The 16702-nt window shown below is 33.3% G+C and overlaps 1 protein-coding gene across 31 annotated transcripts in view; it reads right to left on the reverse strand.

Moving 5' to 3' along the window:
* The window catches only part of LOC132701522 (collagen alpha chain CG42342-like), a 352435-nt gene extending 336238 nt beyond the window's left edge, over window positions 1–16197 (reverse strand). For 11 of the 31 annotated variants that reach the window (XM_060669519.1, XM_060669512.1, XM_060669513.1 and 8 more), the window contains exon 1: window positions 15522–16192. In XM_060669519.1, the coding sequence (XP_060525502.1) occupies window positions 15522–15876 (355 nt within the window). In that variant the 5' untranslated portion in view covers window positions 15877–16192. Of the gene's footprint in view, window positions 1–15521 lie in introns of all 31 variants that reach the window. The other 20 variants (XM_060669526.1, XM_060669524.1, XM_060669522.1 and 17 more) reach the window with 6 other exon arrangements.
* Between the last annotated feature and the right edge of the window lie 505 nt (window positions 16198–16702).

Consider the following 16702-nt stretch of genomic DNA (forward strand, 5'->3'; position numbering starts at 1 on the left):
TCTTCGCATTCATCAAAAGTGAGGGTATTACTAAAAGCATAATCTGCCTGCTGGTTCTTCGAAAACGTTTTTGTTATATTTGTTAGTAGTACGCTATTTATTTTTTTAAAGCTTTCGGATACAACTGTGGTAACTATTTTCAGTAAATTAGCGTCAACAACCTGCATTCATTATTTGAAACTGCCAGTAAAATGCAAATTAGGAACAGAAGTCATAAATTGTCATTCTTAGTTCTTCTTACAATTTGGGTTTTAAAATTAACTTTGCAAGCTCCAAACATGCAAGTTGCATACGAAAGGACTATTACGTTATCCTATGCATGTCAGAGCACAATGAAAATTATAGTGGTGTGAACAGCACTGGCAGATTGCCGGTAACAGCTGAGTCTGGGGTAAAATCGAATCTTAGATTAAACAAACGAAAACTCGATTTGTGGGAAAAATGTTGCTGAAGCGTAAAATAACGTCGACGCTGCAGCGAACGAATACTGGACGCCATAATGGCTGTAACAAATGTCGACGGAAACTTAATCATATTAAGCGTCCCTACTAATAGGATTAGGACTAACCCAAACATCGAGATGTGTTTAAATGGAAAGGATTACATTGCTAATGTATACGGGGTGTTTACAGCACAGAATTATTTAAGCAATCTATACCACAATCGCTTAAATGGCTCTATCGCATACAGAGCTATGCAGGCAAACAGTGCATTACGAGTTTAGCGCTGTGAGTGAGTGAGTTTGTTTCAAATTAAAGTTCCAAAAAAATAAAACATATAATAGGGGCAAACCACAGAAGGAATAAGAATATTTCACGAAATTCCGCTATATTTAGTTACAAAGAGGAATTTATCTGGGATTTACCCATTCGGTTCTCTACAACTTGTTTCAAAAAGATTGTAATTTCAACCAGGATTTAAAAGGATCACATCTTTAATATACTTTTACATATAAAATACTAATAATAGAATATCCGCCGGAGGTCGCAATTTCTAATGCGATTTAGAAATTTTGATTTTCACATTTTGATTTTCATAATACTCATCTAATTTGTTCGGATTTTTTGTGTGAATCATTTTGCCATATCTGCTAAAATAAAGTAGTGGAGAAGGGGTAGAGCTGCTTTAATTTAAATGTTAATAACTCACAATTGGGCTATCGGAATCAAAAGAGTCTTATTTAAAGGAGCGGTTCTTACTTTATATTCTTCCTTAACAACCAACTAAACATTGCGCATTTGTAAAACTTTTAAGTGAAACAGTATGTCTAATTTCAACTAACATTAAAGACGAATAAAAGCTTAAAAATTCAGAGAGAGCCGCAGCTTGCTATATTTCTTCAAATCGAAAATATTTTCAAACGAATATGAAAAAAAATTCCAACAGCATCATTTTTAAAACACCGATCTAAGTATATCGATACGATAATATCAGAATACCGAATTTATTAAGTGTTAATAATATTAACAGAAGTCTGGCCGTAACCTATATCTAAATACATTCCACACACTTCGAGTAAAAGGCATACAATTCTAAAAATAATATGTGATGTACACATCAAAGAAGAACCTTATTGAAACGTATAAATTTAAATGCCTTTTTAAATAAAAGATAAAACTTTTGCATGGACCAAGAAACTTTGATTTGAAAACTGATCTAAGGATTTGAAGAAAATCGCAGCATTATAAATAAAAGAACATGGAAATTTTGCAGATCTATGTAACGTAATCTATGTTTCTCCGATTCAGGTCATGAATTGATTTTCAATCCAATTATTTAGGAATGCTGAAATTTATCACATGTTTCAAAGAGCACAGAAAGTTGTACTTGAAAACATTTTTCATTTTTAACCAATTTAATTTCTTGAATACTCAGGATTTATGGTCAAATTTGCGTAAATTAGAAATATTGCGACACCAAGTATTCTGAATTTTATGTAGCTGATAAAGGGTCACAGTGTCTAAGTAGGGGTAATACACAATATTGCAGTAATACAAACGAGAGAGAACAAGATTACACATACATAACTGTATTTTCATATCGTACGGCAATACATCTTTACATGCATACAGCAATCTCAAACTCATATAACATGAGAGACATGATCTAGAAACTTCATATTTTCATCAATATATAGACCCAGATTTTCTACAACTTGAATAGCGTGTCCGCATATAGTTTCATTGTGGGCTTGAAATTGATTTTTAATAATTAAGATACCCGAACAGGTGAAAATAGCGACTTTTGAAGTATTACTTCTGAAGTAATTGCTGCAATGGTTTCTGTAGAGCCTCAACTGCGCTACTACGACAGTGGAACGTTTAATTCTGGATTTAATCGTTTGGCTATGCGTCCTGCAAAACCATTACACCAATTATCATATTGCCAAATATCATTATATATATCATATAACTAATAAATTCTAATACAGTGATGCACAATACTGCTAAGACGATCAATATTTTTATGTTTATGTTTAAAGTATTAGTTGTTTATACCGAAGCATAGTAACGGGTGATTCAATAAGAGTTTCCACATTTAAATCTGGAATATTTTTGAAACGCCACTGTATTTGTTTATTATCATATGAGATTTCTAACCTCAAAATATAAACAAAATTGGTCATGGAGCAATATACGACTGAACAACGTGTAAAAATTGTGCAAGCCTATTACGAAAATGGCCGATCAAGAAAAAATGCATTTCGGGCCCTACGTGAATTTCTCGGTGAGCAAAATCGACCTTCTGAGAGGACAATTTGGAATGTGGTTCAAAAATTTGAGCAAACTGGATCTGTAGCTAACCTTAAAGTCGCTCAACGTGCTCGTGCAGGTCGGTCAGATCAAAATATTGCCATTGATCGCGAAAGTGTCGTCATCGATCTCAGCAAGTGGGCCTTACGTATTCAACCACACAGCGAATTTGATCAAAAGACTTGCATCTACACCCATATAAAGTCCAAATAACTCAGGAGTTGAAACCTCGAGATCATCAACAGCCCCGCGTGTTTGCAAAATGGATACGAGAACAAGGGGTTCATTTTTCAACGAAAATCGTCTTTAGCGATGAGGCACATTTTCACGTTGGTGGCTTTGTAAACAAACACAATGCTCGTATTTGGGGATTAGAAAATCCAAGAGATATTGTTCAAAAAGCAATGCATCCTCAAAAAGTGACTGTTTGGTGCGCATTTTAGTGCGGATGAATAACTTTTTTTTCGAGGATAATGCGGAGAACGCTGTTACGGCTAATGGTATTCGAAGGTATGGACATTGAAGATTTGTGGTTCCAACAGGATGGAGCCACTTGTCACACATCTAGAGAAACGATGCAATTGCTGCGGGGCAGGTTTCATGGTCGGATTGTCTCACGTAACGGCGATATCAATTGGTCGCCGCGATCATGTGATCTTACTCCCCTAGATTTTTTTTTTGGCGTATCTGAAAAGTAGAGTGTGTAGAAATAAACCAAACACTATTCTAGAGCTGAAACAGGAAATTAGACGCGATAGAACCTGAATTGTGTCAAAAAGTGATAGGAAATTTCAATAAACGAATTACGTCATGCCAAATGAGTCGCGGGGGCCATTTGAATGACATCATCTTTCATACCTAATTGCAATACACTAATCTAAAATGGCAAATAAAAATGTTTGTATATTTTTATATTCTTCTGAGTTTTTTTTATTATTTTAAGTGGAAACCCTTATTGAATCACCCTTTAGTTGTTTCTTTGTTTCAAAAATTCGGGAGCTGATAGCCTTTTCTAATAATTTATTAATATTTTGAAAAGTCGCAGAATATTTGTTAAGTTTCCTAGTATCAACTGCCAAATACTTAGTCGTTTTGTTTAAAGAGCAGAATATGGGGTACGACGTTTAAACGAGACCTAACAATTGATTGCGTTTCATTAATGGTTTCCAATATACCCTACAGGGCCCGCCAATTTGGGGCAATAATTGCATTGTTTAATCCGTAGCGCCATTATTGGAAATAGTTGCCCAGTGCACCTTTTTTTTTACTAACTTTAAAGTGATATCACGGGTATTATAAAGAAACCAACACGTTTACATATGTATAATTTGCTCAGTACATGCAGAATAAACAACACCACGGCCGACATTCTTGTTGCGTAATTGCTGTAGAGATGAAAATTAAATACTAAATTACGAATTGGCATAAGTGCCCGCAGAGGGACATGCCAACCATCATCATAGTTATTTTCCGATGGGATCTCGGCAAAATGCACGTTCGCGATAATTCTAAATATACAGTATCACTTTTCGCACCGTTGAAAGCCGCACCATAAATAATGCAAAACTTATCGGCAAGATGGGAGCTGAAAATATACACTCTGGGTCATAAATGCTGCAAAACTTCATCGAATGACATCTCTATTAGTGCCCGTAGTGTACAACCAGCAATTACGAAAGCGATATCCTCGAAATAGACATCTTAATTCAGACAATTTAGTTCGGGACCCGACCATAATTTAGATACATCATAACGTTAATCACGTAAGAAATGAGGACGTTCTTCAATGAACCAGCATCACAGAAGAAGATCTGTAATATATTATTTATTAATTCATAAAATTTTATGAAACAAAGATAAATGCACAATGAACCAATCTCCAATCTCTAAACAAAAAATCGAGAAAAATCGCAATAATAGGCATAAACTAGAAACATAAATTTATAGGTAGTGAACCATAAAACCAGACTTTTACGTTACTTTTTATTTCCTTAAAATGCTAATTTTTTAACATTAGGCAACAATAGGGCAATCATAATTACTGTAAACATAATACTTGACTGGAATTTTATAAATCGCACATTAGGAACAACTGCAATTTTATTTATGACCTTTATAGTATTTTTGCCTCTAATGCTTGGAATACCTGCCCTTATATGATTCAGATGCATCACTTTTGCTTCTCAAATTAAACAGCTTATTGTAGTTCCCATTCAAATAATGCATAACTTAGTATTTTTAACGATTTTATGTTAACAAAATTGCATATGCTTGCAACGCATAACACACTAGTATTAGTAACATGTCAAGAAGTTATTAAACCCCGTTTTTCCTCCTGCTTTCTCTCAATTATTTGCTGGTGTAAGTGAGAAGGTGATCTAAGCATGATATTTTTTTAAATTTCAATATACATAACAACTCTCGTTCATCATCTCATTATGGGAATCCTTAGCATCCTCCTGTAGCGCCAAAGCTCGAACGCTCCAGGACTCGAGGCCACACAACAGAATGGCCCAGTAGTAGCATTTTACGTATGTACGGGGTGCTTGCTCAATTGTATTCCTTATTTCGGTATCAAAGTTTGTGTCTTTTTCGATCCATGAACCCAAATACTTAAAGCGATTTACCAACTCTAAAACTTCGTCGACAATTCGATGTCACATACCTATACCGAAGTCCTTGTCCAAATGTCTTTTTCAGTTTTGCAGATAGGAAATTTTTCGTTTACCTTTTTTATATGTCCAGTAGTTTCCATCTTCATCTACTTTTTTAGTAAAAAAAAAAGAAAAACATTTAACTTCTAAGTTTACCAATAGATATCTATTTTTATTAGTGTGATGAATAATTCCGCCATACAGTTCATATATAAAACCAAACGTATGCTAGACGGTATGCGTGAATATCATGCTTCCCAACAATAAAATTTATTATTAGGAAAATAATAAAATTTAAATTTATCGGAACGGTAAATCGTAAAAATTTTATGACCTTTAATAAGACAAAAGGCGAAAGCTCCTTTTAGTGGAGCAGATGAAAACCACCGGAAAATATAGCTTAGCGTCCCGCTGTATTATTTCCAGCGATATAATATGTAAACAGAAAACTACGGCAGTATAATCTCAATCTTCACTTTTCCTAGGTTGTATAATTAATTTACCACTTAGTTTAATTGGAAACTGAGTACCAAATCAATACTTAAAGATCAGTAACCAGAGTGACAGATCTCGAGACTTCATGATCGATCATGTACAGTATTTTGAAAGATATTATCCGATATTATCCTATATTTTAAAGTTAAGGCGAGTTAAAAAAGGGATCTAATTTTGATATAGTTTGAATTTTTTCAAAAGTTCAAAAACTTTATTTCTCCTAATAAAACTCACTTCGTGGTTGATAAACTTTAAAATTTAAACTGAAAGTTGATTTCGATCTGACATTTGATTTTGTATAATCTAGGTCTCCTAAATTTAAATCTTACAAGCATTTTCCTTTAACATGTAAGGTTTTTATCAACCTTAAAACAATTAATATATGAAAATCTCACTTGATTTAAACATTATTTTTATTAATTTTAATAAGAAAGTAAGAAACAATAGTTAAATCCAATTATTTTTAGAAGATCTCTCCCTTCTGGCCGAAAAATTTGGTTGAGTGAATGTGGATTGACCGTTTTTAATAACCAGCAGTATTCTACCATGATTGCAACGTTCCATCGAGATTGCTCTCTGGGTTTCATTTCTTTTATATCTTAGTGGAACCTCTCACCTTGCTCCTAACTCACAGCATCAAGATTTTCGGGAAAGCAGTCCAGATGTGAGCGTAAAAAGTGAACTTCATACTAATATTTTATCCCAACCTTTTCAGATTCGTTCATAGCATTTGAGGACCTACAAAAATTTCTCCCTTTAATTTTGCCGGAAATGTTCAACATATATTATTTAACGTACTACTTCAGCAATTCTAATTTAATACGGTGGTGGTAAGAGAATTTTTTGTAGATCAATAAGACTATCGTGATGAATATATTTTTTTAATCCGGGAGTTAAATTAACCCATTTTCTGTATCACCAAATGTTGCTGTCTATTCCTACCGTTTCACTCATACAAAAAATATGGGTGCCTCCCACATCCTGACTGCTGACCTAGTAGAAGTCAAACAATTTTTAAATGACCATTTTCTCAAGCAGTAATTCCAAATTTTCGTAGCATTCTTTCATTTGCACAGATTAAGCAACAGGTACAAAAGCCAGAACAATTCTGTAGTGCACCTTTCACGCTTCTCTTGGACGAGTCAATAAAAATCCTCTATTCCTCAGAATTGTAGTCTGTACCAAGTTTCTTTATTAGATTAGGAATATCGGTTCAAAAAAAAAAATAAACCACTTTGTCAAAATATCTTACATCGCGCTTCCTGAAATATGAGATTCAACGTCTTGTACCAGTAAATATTTCGCACTGTAATTAAGTTCGGACTGTGAAAATAACTGTGGTTGTTAAGAAACATTCCATATACCACCAACATCAGTAAGTATATTTGCATCTATATCTGGTTCAGAAAGACTGAATTGGCTCGATTCTCAGGTATTGGGGCATCTGGGCCATGTGGCACTGTCCTAATTGCAAACTTGAAAAATACCAAATCACAAAATCTTTGTTGGCCTGTGATAAATGAAAGCTTTTTCAGAAAGATATATTTTTAATTGAAAAAATGTATTAGTGCACAGTTTCATAAAAAAAAGAAACTATGTGAAGAGATTTAAATAAAAAAAATCAGGGCGTCGTTGGGAGGGTTCAAACATTTTACGCTGGCAGTACTGTGTAGATAAAGAACACCAATGTTTAAAAAAATAGTTATACAGTGAATCTGTAAAAACTCAAATTTAGTGGGTTTTCTATTTAGCATAGATGGTCTTCCATAATTAGATAGTTATCAAAGCTGATACTTAATAAAATAAGTTTAGCTTTTATTGCGTTGGCAATTATGACAGATTAAACAAAACCAATAAAAATCTTTTTAGAACTTCACTAACAAACATTACTTTTTAAGCGCTTTTAGGCTTTATTAAAACTAGGTTACCCATCCACGAAGGGGCCTGAAAAACTTTCATGTTTCGTTAAATTAACAAACGATACCACATGTTAGGCATTAACGGTGAACCAGTCACCTAGTACGGTATTTTAACGCTGTTACAGCATCATCTGCATTTTTCCAAGTCTGAAATCAATAGGTACTGTTTTTTATTGTTTCAGGACTTTATATCTGGCAATATTTCCAATTCCTCCAGCATTAGCGCTAATTTCTATTCAATATACGCGAACAAACAGAAATGTACGAAATCTTACTAGCGACTTGGGGGTTCAAATTATTTCTCTTACTTCGGAAGATAGCGCATACACAAGAGCTACGTCTTCAATAACTCAATTTTAGAACAGTTTTAAGGAAACCGGGTTAAAAAGACTTTCAACAACGCTCTCGACTTTCGATTTATTAGGAGATTGCTCGGATCTAGTTTGGTCGATACTGGAACAGATACCCTGCCCTCCACGTAAATTAATTCAATATCAGGAGAGCGTCTCGAGCATTTTACGAACCAACTTTATAATTTGACAGGCAATATGGGCAAGATATAATGAAAGAAGTAGCACAATCTGAAAAGAAATGAGGGAAACTATTTTCAAGACGCTGGGATAGAGAGGGTAGAAATAACAGTGCACAATTTCAGAATTATCATCTGTTGAGGAATTTCCTTTGAGTTCAAGATTATAATTATGTATTAAACGAATACCGGAAATTGTTGTCACTATAAAAAAACTAAATTGTGTACCAATAATACTAAATTTTTCTGAGCTGGGTATTAGTTGTTTGCAGTTTTTTTTTAATCTCAACAGACAAAGTTATGCTTCGAGCACTGAATGCACTTGCTCAAAACAATTTTCTCATTAATTGGGAAATTTTCTTTAGTATAATAATCAAAATTGGCAGTTTTAGGTTTTTTAATATGACAATTAAAATTTACACGTTTCTTCTAAATGGCACTGGTTTCATCGCATTATTTAGATAAATCTAAATAAGGTCCAACTATTCGTTAAAAAATTCCAGATATTTTTGGATTTTCCTAAACCCTAATTTTCTTTTCTAGTGGAAATCGTCCACCTAAACAGTTGTAAAGATTTTTTAAAAGTTTAAGATTAGGTTGCTTATTTGCATATAATAAATGATTATGTCGCGGCATTTTGTGATTAGTAGCTAATAAGTTAGCACAAGTAGTAAATCACAAAATTTAATGACTTGTAAATTTGGGAAATACTGACACAAGCCTACGAAAATAGCAACAACATAAATTTGAGATGACACAAACACGCCGCTTTCTCAGGGAACAACACACTCAAAATGGCGAGTTTCACGTGACGAAACTCGCCATTTTGAGCATTCGTCCCTAGGGTTAAAATGGTACTGAAAACCAAATTTTTACTATCAAACAAAAACTAACCAAAACTATTCTAAAAAAAATGGCATATTTTTCTCTTTTCTTTAGATTTTTGTGTGTATTTAAATTTGAGTGTATGTAAAATGTTGGGTAAGTGGTGTACAATTCCAACATTTGAAGTTTTTATATTACTATTACTAATCTATGAAAAATTGAACATAACCATAACTCGATAGATAAAAAGAATATGATTGGATTTATCTAAAGATTACGTTGAAACCAGGACCCACTAGGTACAAAGTTCAAATAACTTTAGACCAAATTTTTATTATTATATTAAAAAAAAAGTCAGACTGAAAATTAAACTTTGAAGCCCTTTGTCTCCGAAAACAACAACATTTGAATGAGACAATGTTGAGCTCAATCATAATATTTTGGTATTTAGTATCTCCAGTTTAAAGATCAATTTAAGATATTAATATAGAACTGCGGTAACTATTTCAGATACTAGGGATAAAAACTGACCAAATATCGCTACTCACAAAAGCGGGTAAAGGAATTTAGTTGAAATTTAGTCTAACCGACACTCAGGTAGAATGTCTTTCCTTTCTGAATTGTGTTGCCTGTACCAAATTGACAATGACCAGAAGTTATTCAGCCGAAAAAGGCCATCACCGTCAGACCCAAATTGAAATAACATGACGGCAAATGTACGCTGTCAAAACAATTCGGAATTTAAAAAATATTTTTCATTGCTACGTTAAAATGAAAAACCACAACGATATTAAGTGCAGTTGCATTTGTTTTCAAGCTTGAACAAACACTATTGAGCAAAACAAATTGTAAAATAGTCACTGGTCTGGCTACAAGGTGAAGGAAATTCTAGAGTCGCCACAACTTTCAAAAATTTAATTTAATTTAACAGTACCTTAAAAAATTTAACTACGTAATTACGTTCCTAGTTAAAGGTGTACCCTCACAGACATAATTATGAAGGTCTGAATAATAAAATTATGAGAGCCCAACGTCACGATTATGCTGAAGTAGATGAGAAATATACAGGTAGAATATTCTAGAATTTTTACAAGTTTTTAAAATTATTTGAAAAAATACAACGGAAATCAATCAAAAATACTTTTTCAAATACAAAATTGGATTTATAGTTGCCCGTTCAGACCAGTTGGTGCTGCAAAATTACACTATATTATTACAACCACAAATTTCTGCCTATTGGATAAATATTAGTTATTAGTTTTTGAATTCACTAATCTTTCTTATAAAAAAATTACTTACATTTTAACAATAATATCAATCAATCAAAAAATCAAATAACTAAATGCATACAATAATTCATTGTTCAGTCCTTCAAATAGCGAATACATTAAAACATTCTACGTATATCATAATCGCGATAATGGATGAATATGATGGAATTCTCTGTACATGTTTTTCGTTACCGCTTCGCATTTAATCGTCGATTTAAGCTCACTTTTGCAGGTGTTTTAAATATTTTTAATGACTAGCAGAACTAGTTCTTGCCAGCGAGCGCATTATTCGTTAATTAAGTTTGAATTCTTCGGTCGAATTATGAGTCGGCCGCAATGAAAAATCGAATGAAAAGATAAGCTCGATTCAAAGGTCCGTCAAAACATTTCACGTTTTTTCATTCTAATTAGCGTGTGAGAATATTTTGTAATTATTGACGTGCTCAGATAGGAAAATGGCCAAAACAACGCGAAAAAAATATTGCTACTTATTTTGCGGAAAATATTCGTGGCAGTCGGCGTCCATGTTGACAAATCAAATCTACCGACTGGTCACCTTTTTTGTCGTACAAATCTCAATCTTTAGTCCATCTATATCAATCCGGCGACTTGAGTGAATACATTTAAATAACATTATGTTTCAATTTATATGCACTAGAACGCCGAAGACGAATTTTTGATTTTTTCTCGTAGACACTTCAAGGTTTGTTGCGATGATATCCAAATGATAAAGATTGTAGTTTAAGAAAACCTGTTTTCCGACAAACATAATATCACCAACGCAACGTTTGGGTTTTATGGACTCTTCTCCAACTAGGGATGGCCAATCCCGCAGAGTTAATTACGATGAAATTTAGTTAGATAAAGTAAACGTGTAAAGTCACCAGGGAAATGCAAAGCCAGTTAATATTTACTACAAGTCCCATACATATAGACAATATCTCTTAATTCTAAGCTATGGTTTAAATACCGAAAAAAAACTTCACCTCAATATTTATTTACTAAGATGTTTCTGTTTCGTAAAATTACTGCAGATTCGGCATCAGTAAATAAAATCTTCGCACCCTGCAAAAATAAAATGGACATTTCAACTAGGTCTTGTGCAAATGTTTTTCAATATGACTATATTCTAATGGAAGTTGTAAATTTTTTGTGAAAAACGGGTGAAAGGTATGTAGATCCAAAGATTTTGTTAAGTGTACCTAAAATAGTGTTTTATAATGAACGACGAGTCGTCGGGATATAGGTTTTTTGTTTTTTTTTTGTCGAATTTCAGAGGATGGTTAATGGCAAATTGATGTATGAATCGACATTGCTTTCTTGTTTCTTGTTTGTGATGGAATATTTCTCATTCATTTTAGAACCCCAAAGAAACCTGAATACTTGGGCAAAAGCTTGACTTAAAAATAAAAAGCTACTAGTAACTAAGCGTTACCAGATTTTATTTGCTCTTTCTAGACTAGTGATTATTGGGCGATCCCATAATTATTTTGCGCCAGTACTAGTAGTAGTAGGTTATTGTCCTCACATTATAGTAATATCTATATAACATTAGAAAGTATTTTCCAACAATTCGCTAAATAAGTGGTTTGTCAAGTTTTAGCATTTCTTTCGAATATTATTAAATCAGTGTTTTACATCTGTTGACAATTTATTGTAAAACATCTTGTTCCATATTTACATGTTATTTTTACATGTTTATATTTCCAAGATTATTGTTTATTTAATTTAAAGAATCACTTACCTAAAGGAAAAGTAAAGACATAATTTTATATTGTTTAAAATATTGTATGTCGTATTTTTTGTTAGTATTTTAAATTGCGAATAATGCATTAAGTCAGTAAATTCTTTTTATGTAGAACTAGTCAGTAACAGTTCGATAAAGATACCAAACAGAAATAACCTCACCTAGCCTATAATTGTATTATTTAAAAAAATAATTTGCAACAAAACCATTACTGATAACGTTGCAACAGCGACCAACAATTTTTCTTTATAGTAGTATTTAGTCATAAGTTTGTTTAAGCACAAACGAAGCGCTGCGAAGCGAGTATTTAATAATCCAGTGCGAATGGTCGAGGAAGTTTATAAAAACTGTTGCATACTATTTTTTTTCATTGATTTTTAATTTTTAGCAATTCTAGAGTACGGAGTAGAAAAATACTATCTTGCATGATCCTTGTATGTGCCCCAAAAAAGGCAATAAAGTTTAACAAATTTCAAAATATCATGTATAAACATGATATTTTGATGCATATTTTTAAAATGTGTTACTGGACCAGGAGGGTATAACAACATCTAAAAATTAAAAATAATTCTTTACGAAAATTCATAGCCTAGAACCACAGTCCTTATATTATCTAATACCTATTTACCATCATATGAAAAAATAACTGCGTAATAAAAATTAGCGGAACGCTTTACTATCTCCGAAACTGCCAAAGCTAAAACGACAAAATGGAATATCTGGATATGGATATGGATATTTATAATTCAGGTAACCTTTCTCACTGTTAAACTTCGAAATTCATTGCAACAAAAATTGATAGCGAATTTGATTTAAAGTAACAAAATTATGAGGTGTAACGTAAAAGTGATGAATCTGGCAACATTGCTGTAAGCATTTTTGAATACTGCACCTTCAAAAAGAGTTAAGTATACTTTTTACTAATGTAATACGACAGCACGATACAATGCAACGTGATCCATTACCAAACTAGCCAAAACCTCGCGCAATAGTTTTGTCGATTAACGAAAAATGTTGTTTTGTTAAAGTTTGTTGTTATTTGTTGTCTTATTATTTACGAATTCTAATTCACATTTATTACTAAAAAAAAATCACGGAGGAAAGTGTAATTACTAACCGTTCATTTTCTTTTTATTTTCATAACACAAAAGGTTGCTAAATGCGAGTAATAATTATAGTGGATATTCAAGGGTGCATTAAAACAAAACATAACAACCTCCCATATTTGGCGTGAGACTGGGAAAAATTCAAATACTCCACCTTTAAGCAAGTGAAAGCAAGTTTGACGAGGGTTGGTATTCAGATTTGTGTTTCTTGCGACGGTTTAGAATTTCTTATTAACCACCGAAACTTTCTCGGCAGGTTTTAAAAAAGTTATAATAACACGAAAAAGTTTTGAAGCGGTCTGCGGTTAGTTCACACCCAATCGGTTTTATTTCATGAAACCGCATGCCATATTATTATAATTGTTTTATTATAAGAAAAGAAACTTATATTTAGCAATATTTTAAAAGCTGAAAAACTTTCATTATTTACGATGTAAGACTGATTTGACACAACAACCAAAGAAGGGACACTTTTACAGTTTTGCCAGTTATATAATAATCCCGGTAATAATACAAATTGTTTCAACGGCTTCCATATTCTGCCGCAATATTGTTCATTTATCTTTCAGACTATTCGCTAAAATTCAGTAGCTTCATTCTTCCATTTATTCCATAGGTTTCCAAAAGCGTACAGACCACCTACGTACTTTAATCAAGTTGAAGACCTGAACCCAAAGGTACAACCTTAATAATAGTGTCATACGCATAGCAAATACAGCGTATCAAATCTTGCATATCGTTTTCAAGGATTCTCGCCCTGCACACAATCGAAACAATATCAAACGTAGTTGCAATGGTCTGTCGGGGCAAATATATTGTTCGAATTCAATATGCCGTTACAACTTGTTGCCATTCGTCCATCTAGTTGCCCACTTGCCGGTTTGTTGTAGCTACGGACTGGACGTGGTCAAATTATGTAAAGTAGTGTGCACATGTAGTGCTTCCGGATGGCATATTACAAGACAAATACAGCAATTCAGTATGCGTCTGTTATAAAATTGGGATAAATTTGAGGCTAGCTATAGTGGCGCAGAAAATAGAATGCCACGTTTTGGGGTACCCCTACTGCGATAGAGCCGATTAAATAGTCACATTTTTTAGAAAAGAAAATCTACATTTGTGGATTGCAATATCAACTTGTCTTGTCTCATTTAATGATTTTAAAAAATAGAACTCACAATTTTCACATTCAATAGCTATCAAAAACTCTGAGTGTGTTTTTGTTGTACTAGTGAAAAGACTGTCTTGAGATTTTATAAAACTAACCAAAACATTTATGCTTCATTAATTCCGTGCCTTTGCGTTATAAATACCCTTCCCTATAATGTAGATGTTGCCACACGTTTAATGAATATACCTCGGAATATACCGACAAATGTAAAATGATAATTTTAATTTTAACATGTACAGACAATACACGACCTTGGTGAAAACGGTTACCCATTAGCGAAATTAAGCAAATTGTATTGTCACAAATTTGTATCGTCAGTTGAGGATAGTTTACCTATTCCCAGATGTCCCTGTAGGTAACGAATAAAATATTAATATATCAAAATTAAATAAAATGTTGTTAAGTGAAAAGAGCATTAAAAACTTAAACAAATATGTGATATGCAAACGGTTATTAATTTATTAATACCGCACGCTACTTATTAATTTATCGGAAACTTTGCTTTAATAAAATTATTCTGTCAAGAATTCCACACTTTTTAGGAAGCCGTTTTATTTAAAAATCTTCTGGAAGTGTTGATGGGTACTTTGACAATCAGTACCTTCCGCGCGCTTGATGGAAATCCAAGAGGGAAAACAAATTTTTGGTTTCACGAAATGTTCCCTACCAAGTTCAACAAATTTGCTGCAATTTTGTTTCAAAAACATTTTAATATATTAAGAGGGAAAGCTCTTTACATTTGGTTTGTTTTTATAGATCGGCTTGCTCAAATTTGCTGTTGTCGCTTTTAATCAACATGTATATCTAACAACAACAAATTCTGTGTCTATATGCTAACACCCTGTTACGAAAATGATAACACGGCTTAGGTACAAGCTAACCCAGAAAAATACCATTAAAATCTATTAGAATCCAAATATAGTAAAATGAAACAGTAGCTAATAGGCATATACAATACTATTTTAAAATTTAAAAAATCTACATTTTGGATGTCAAACGCACCATCATTCAAAAGTTATTTACGAAGTGCTCGCATCACAAAAGGACCTACCTGCAGGACAAACACATTCGGGAGCATCCCGCGCGACTCTGTCTCCATCCCTTCTAGACGCTAAATCCCTAGTCACCCTGCCTCTGATGTTATAAATAGCTTCCCTTCGAAACCTTTCCACCAGAACATCCATATTTTCTACCGATTTTATTTCCAAATAAGCTACCCTATCTTGGAGATCACTCAACTTTGATCTCATCTGGTGATCGCGCCAACTGTTTAACGCACTGGACAAGACACTCACTAAACACAACACACTAATCACTATATTAAATCCCGTAAAACACGATTTTTTGTCTACATGGCAAGGGACCTTTTTTACCCGATCGGGTCGGGACAGTGATTCCGATTCCATTTTTTAACCCCAAACTGTTCAGGTCTGCCTTACCACATCGTTCGTGTACGAAATTAAAAGTCACCCGCCTTGGATCATGGTGTCAGTCATTCGCGGAAACGGTTCGAAGGATCAAAATCCTTAAATTTTAATGGAGAATGTATCGAAAAGCGCGCGTTTCGATCTAGTGCAGAAGGGAGCGTCACCGAGAATAACAACATGCGAGCCGTTCGCGGCTTAACTGATCGTCGCTCCAACTTTTGGTAGAGACGGACCCACGATGGAGCAAGTTTGTCGGAGAGGGCCGGACTGTAAATCGGCAAAGGTCGGATAGAGTTTTGTCTAGAGAAATGCAGTCTCAAAGAAGTCTAGTGTGTGTGTCCTTTTTCCTTCTTCTGTCGAGGATATTCTGATATTCAGAAAATTTTCATTGATCAAAAGAGAGTCTGCACTATAAAGAAAATTAATTGCCAAGACACTTTTGGGAAGTTTTGCACTAGTTAGATATATTGGATTGTATATTTTTGAGTGTCTACCATTTTTAACAAAAATAATGACACATTTGATGATACGTACACATGGTTCCAATACCAAAAATGTAAACTTTTCTGATATACTATACCTGAATAAAACTTTCTAATAAACTGCCTTTTTCCCTGAAATGAATAATAACTTCCTTAAAATTATTAAAGAAAAAAATGAAAATTATATTACTTTAATTTGAGCCATATTAATTTTTGATTGTTAATTTAAATATTTTAGCTTAATCTTCTTTTATGCCGTTATCACCCATTTGTAAACTCGTTTCAAATATAATTTGTGTATGTATGAAATTTATAATCAAGAG

This window comes from Cylas formicarius, unplaced genomic scaffold (genome assembly GCF_029955315.1).
Source record: "Cylas formicarius isolate icCylForm1 unplaced genomic scaffold, icCylForm1.1 PGA_scaffold_4__25_contigs__length_36172078, whole genome shotgun sequence".
In the NCBI taxonomy this organism is placed as follows: Eukaryota; Metazoa; Arthropoda; class Insecta; order Coleoptera; family Brentidae; genus Cylas; species Cylas formicarius.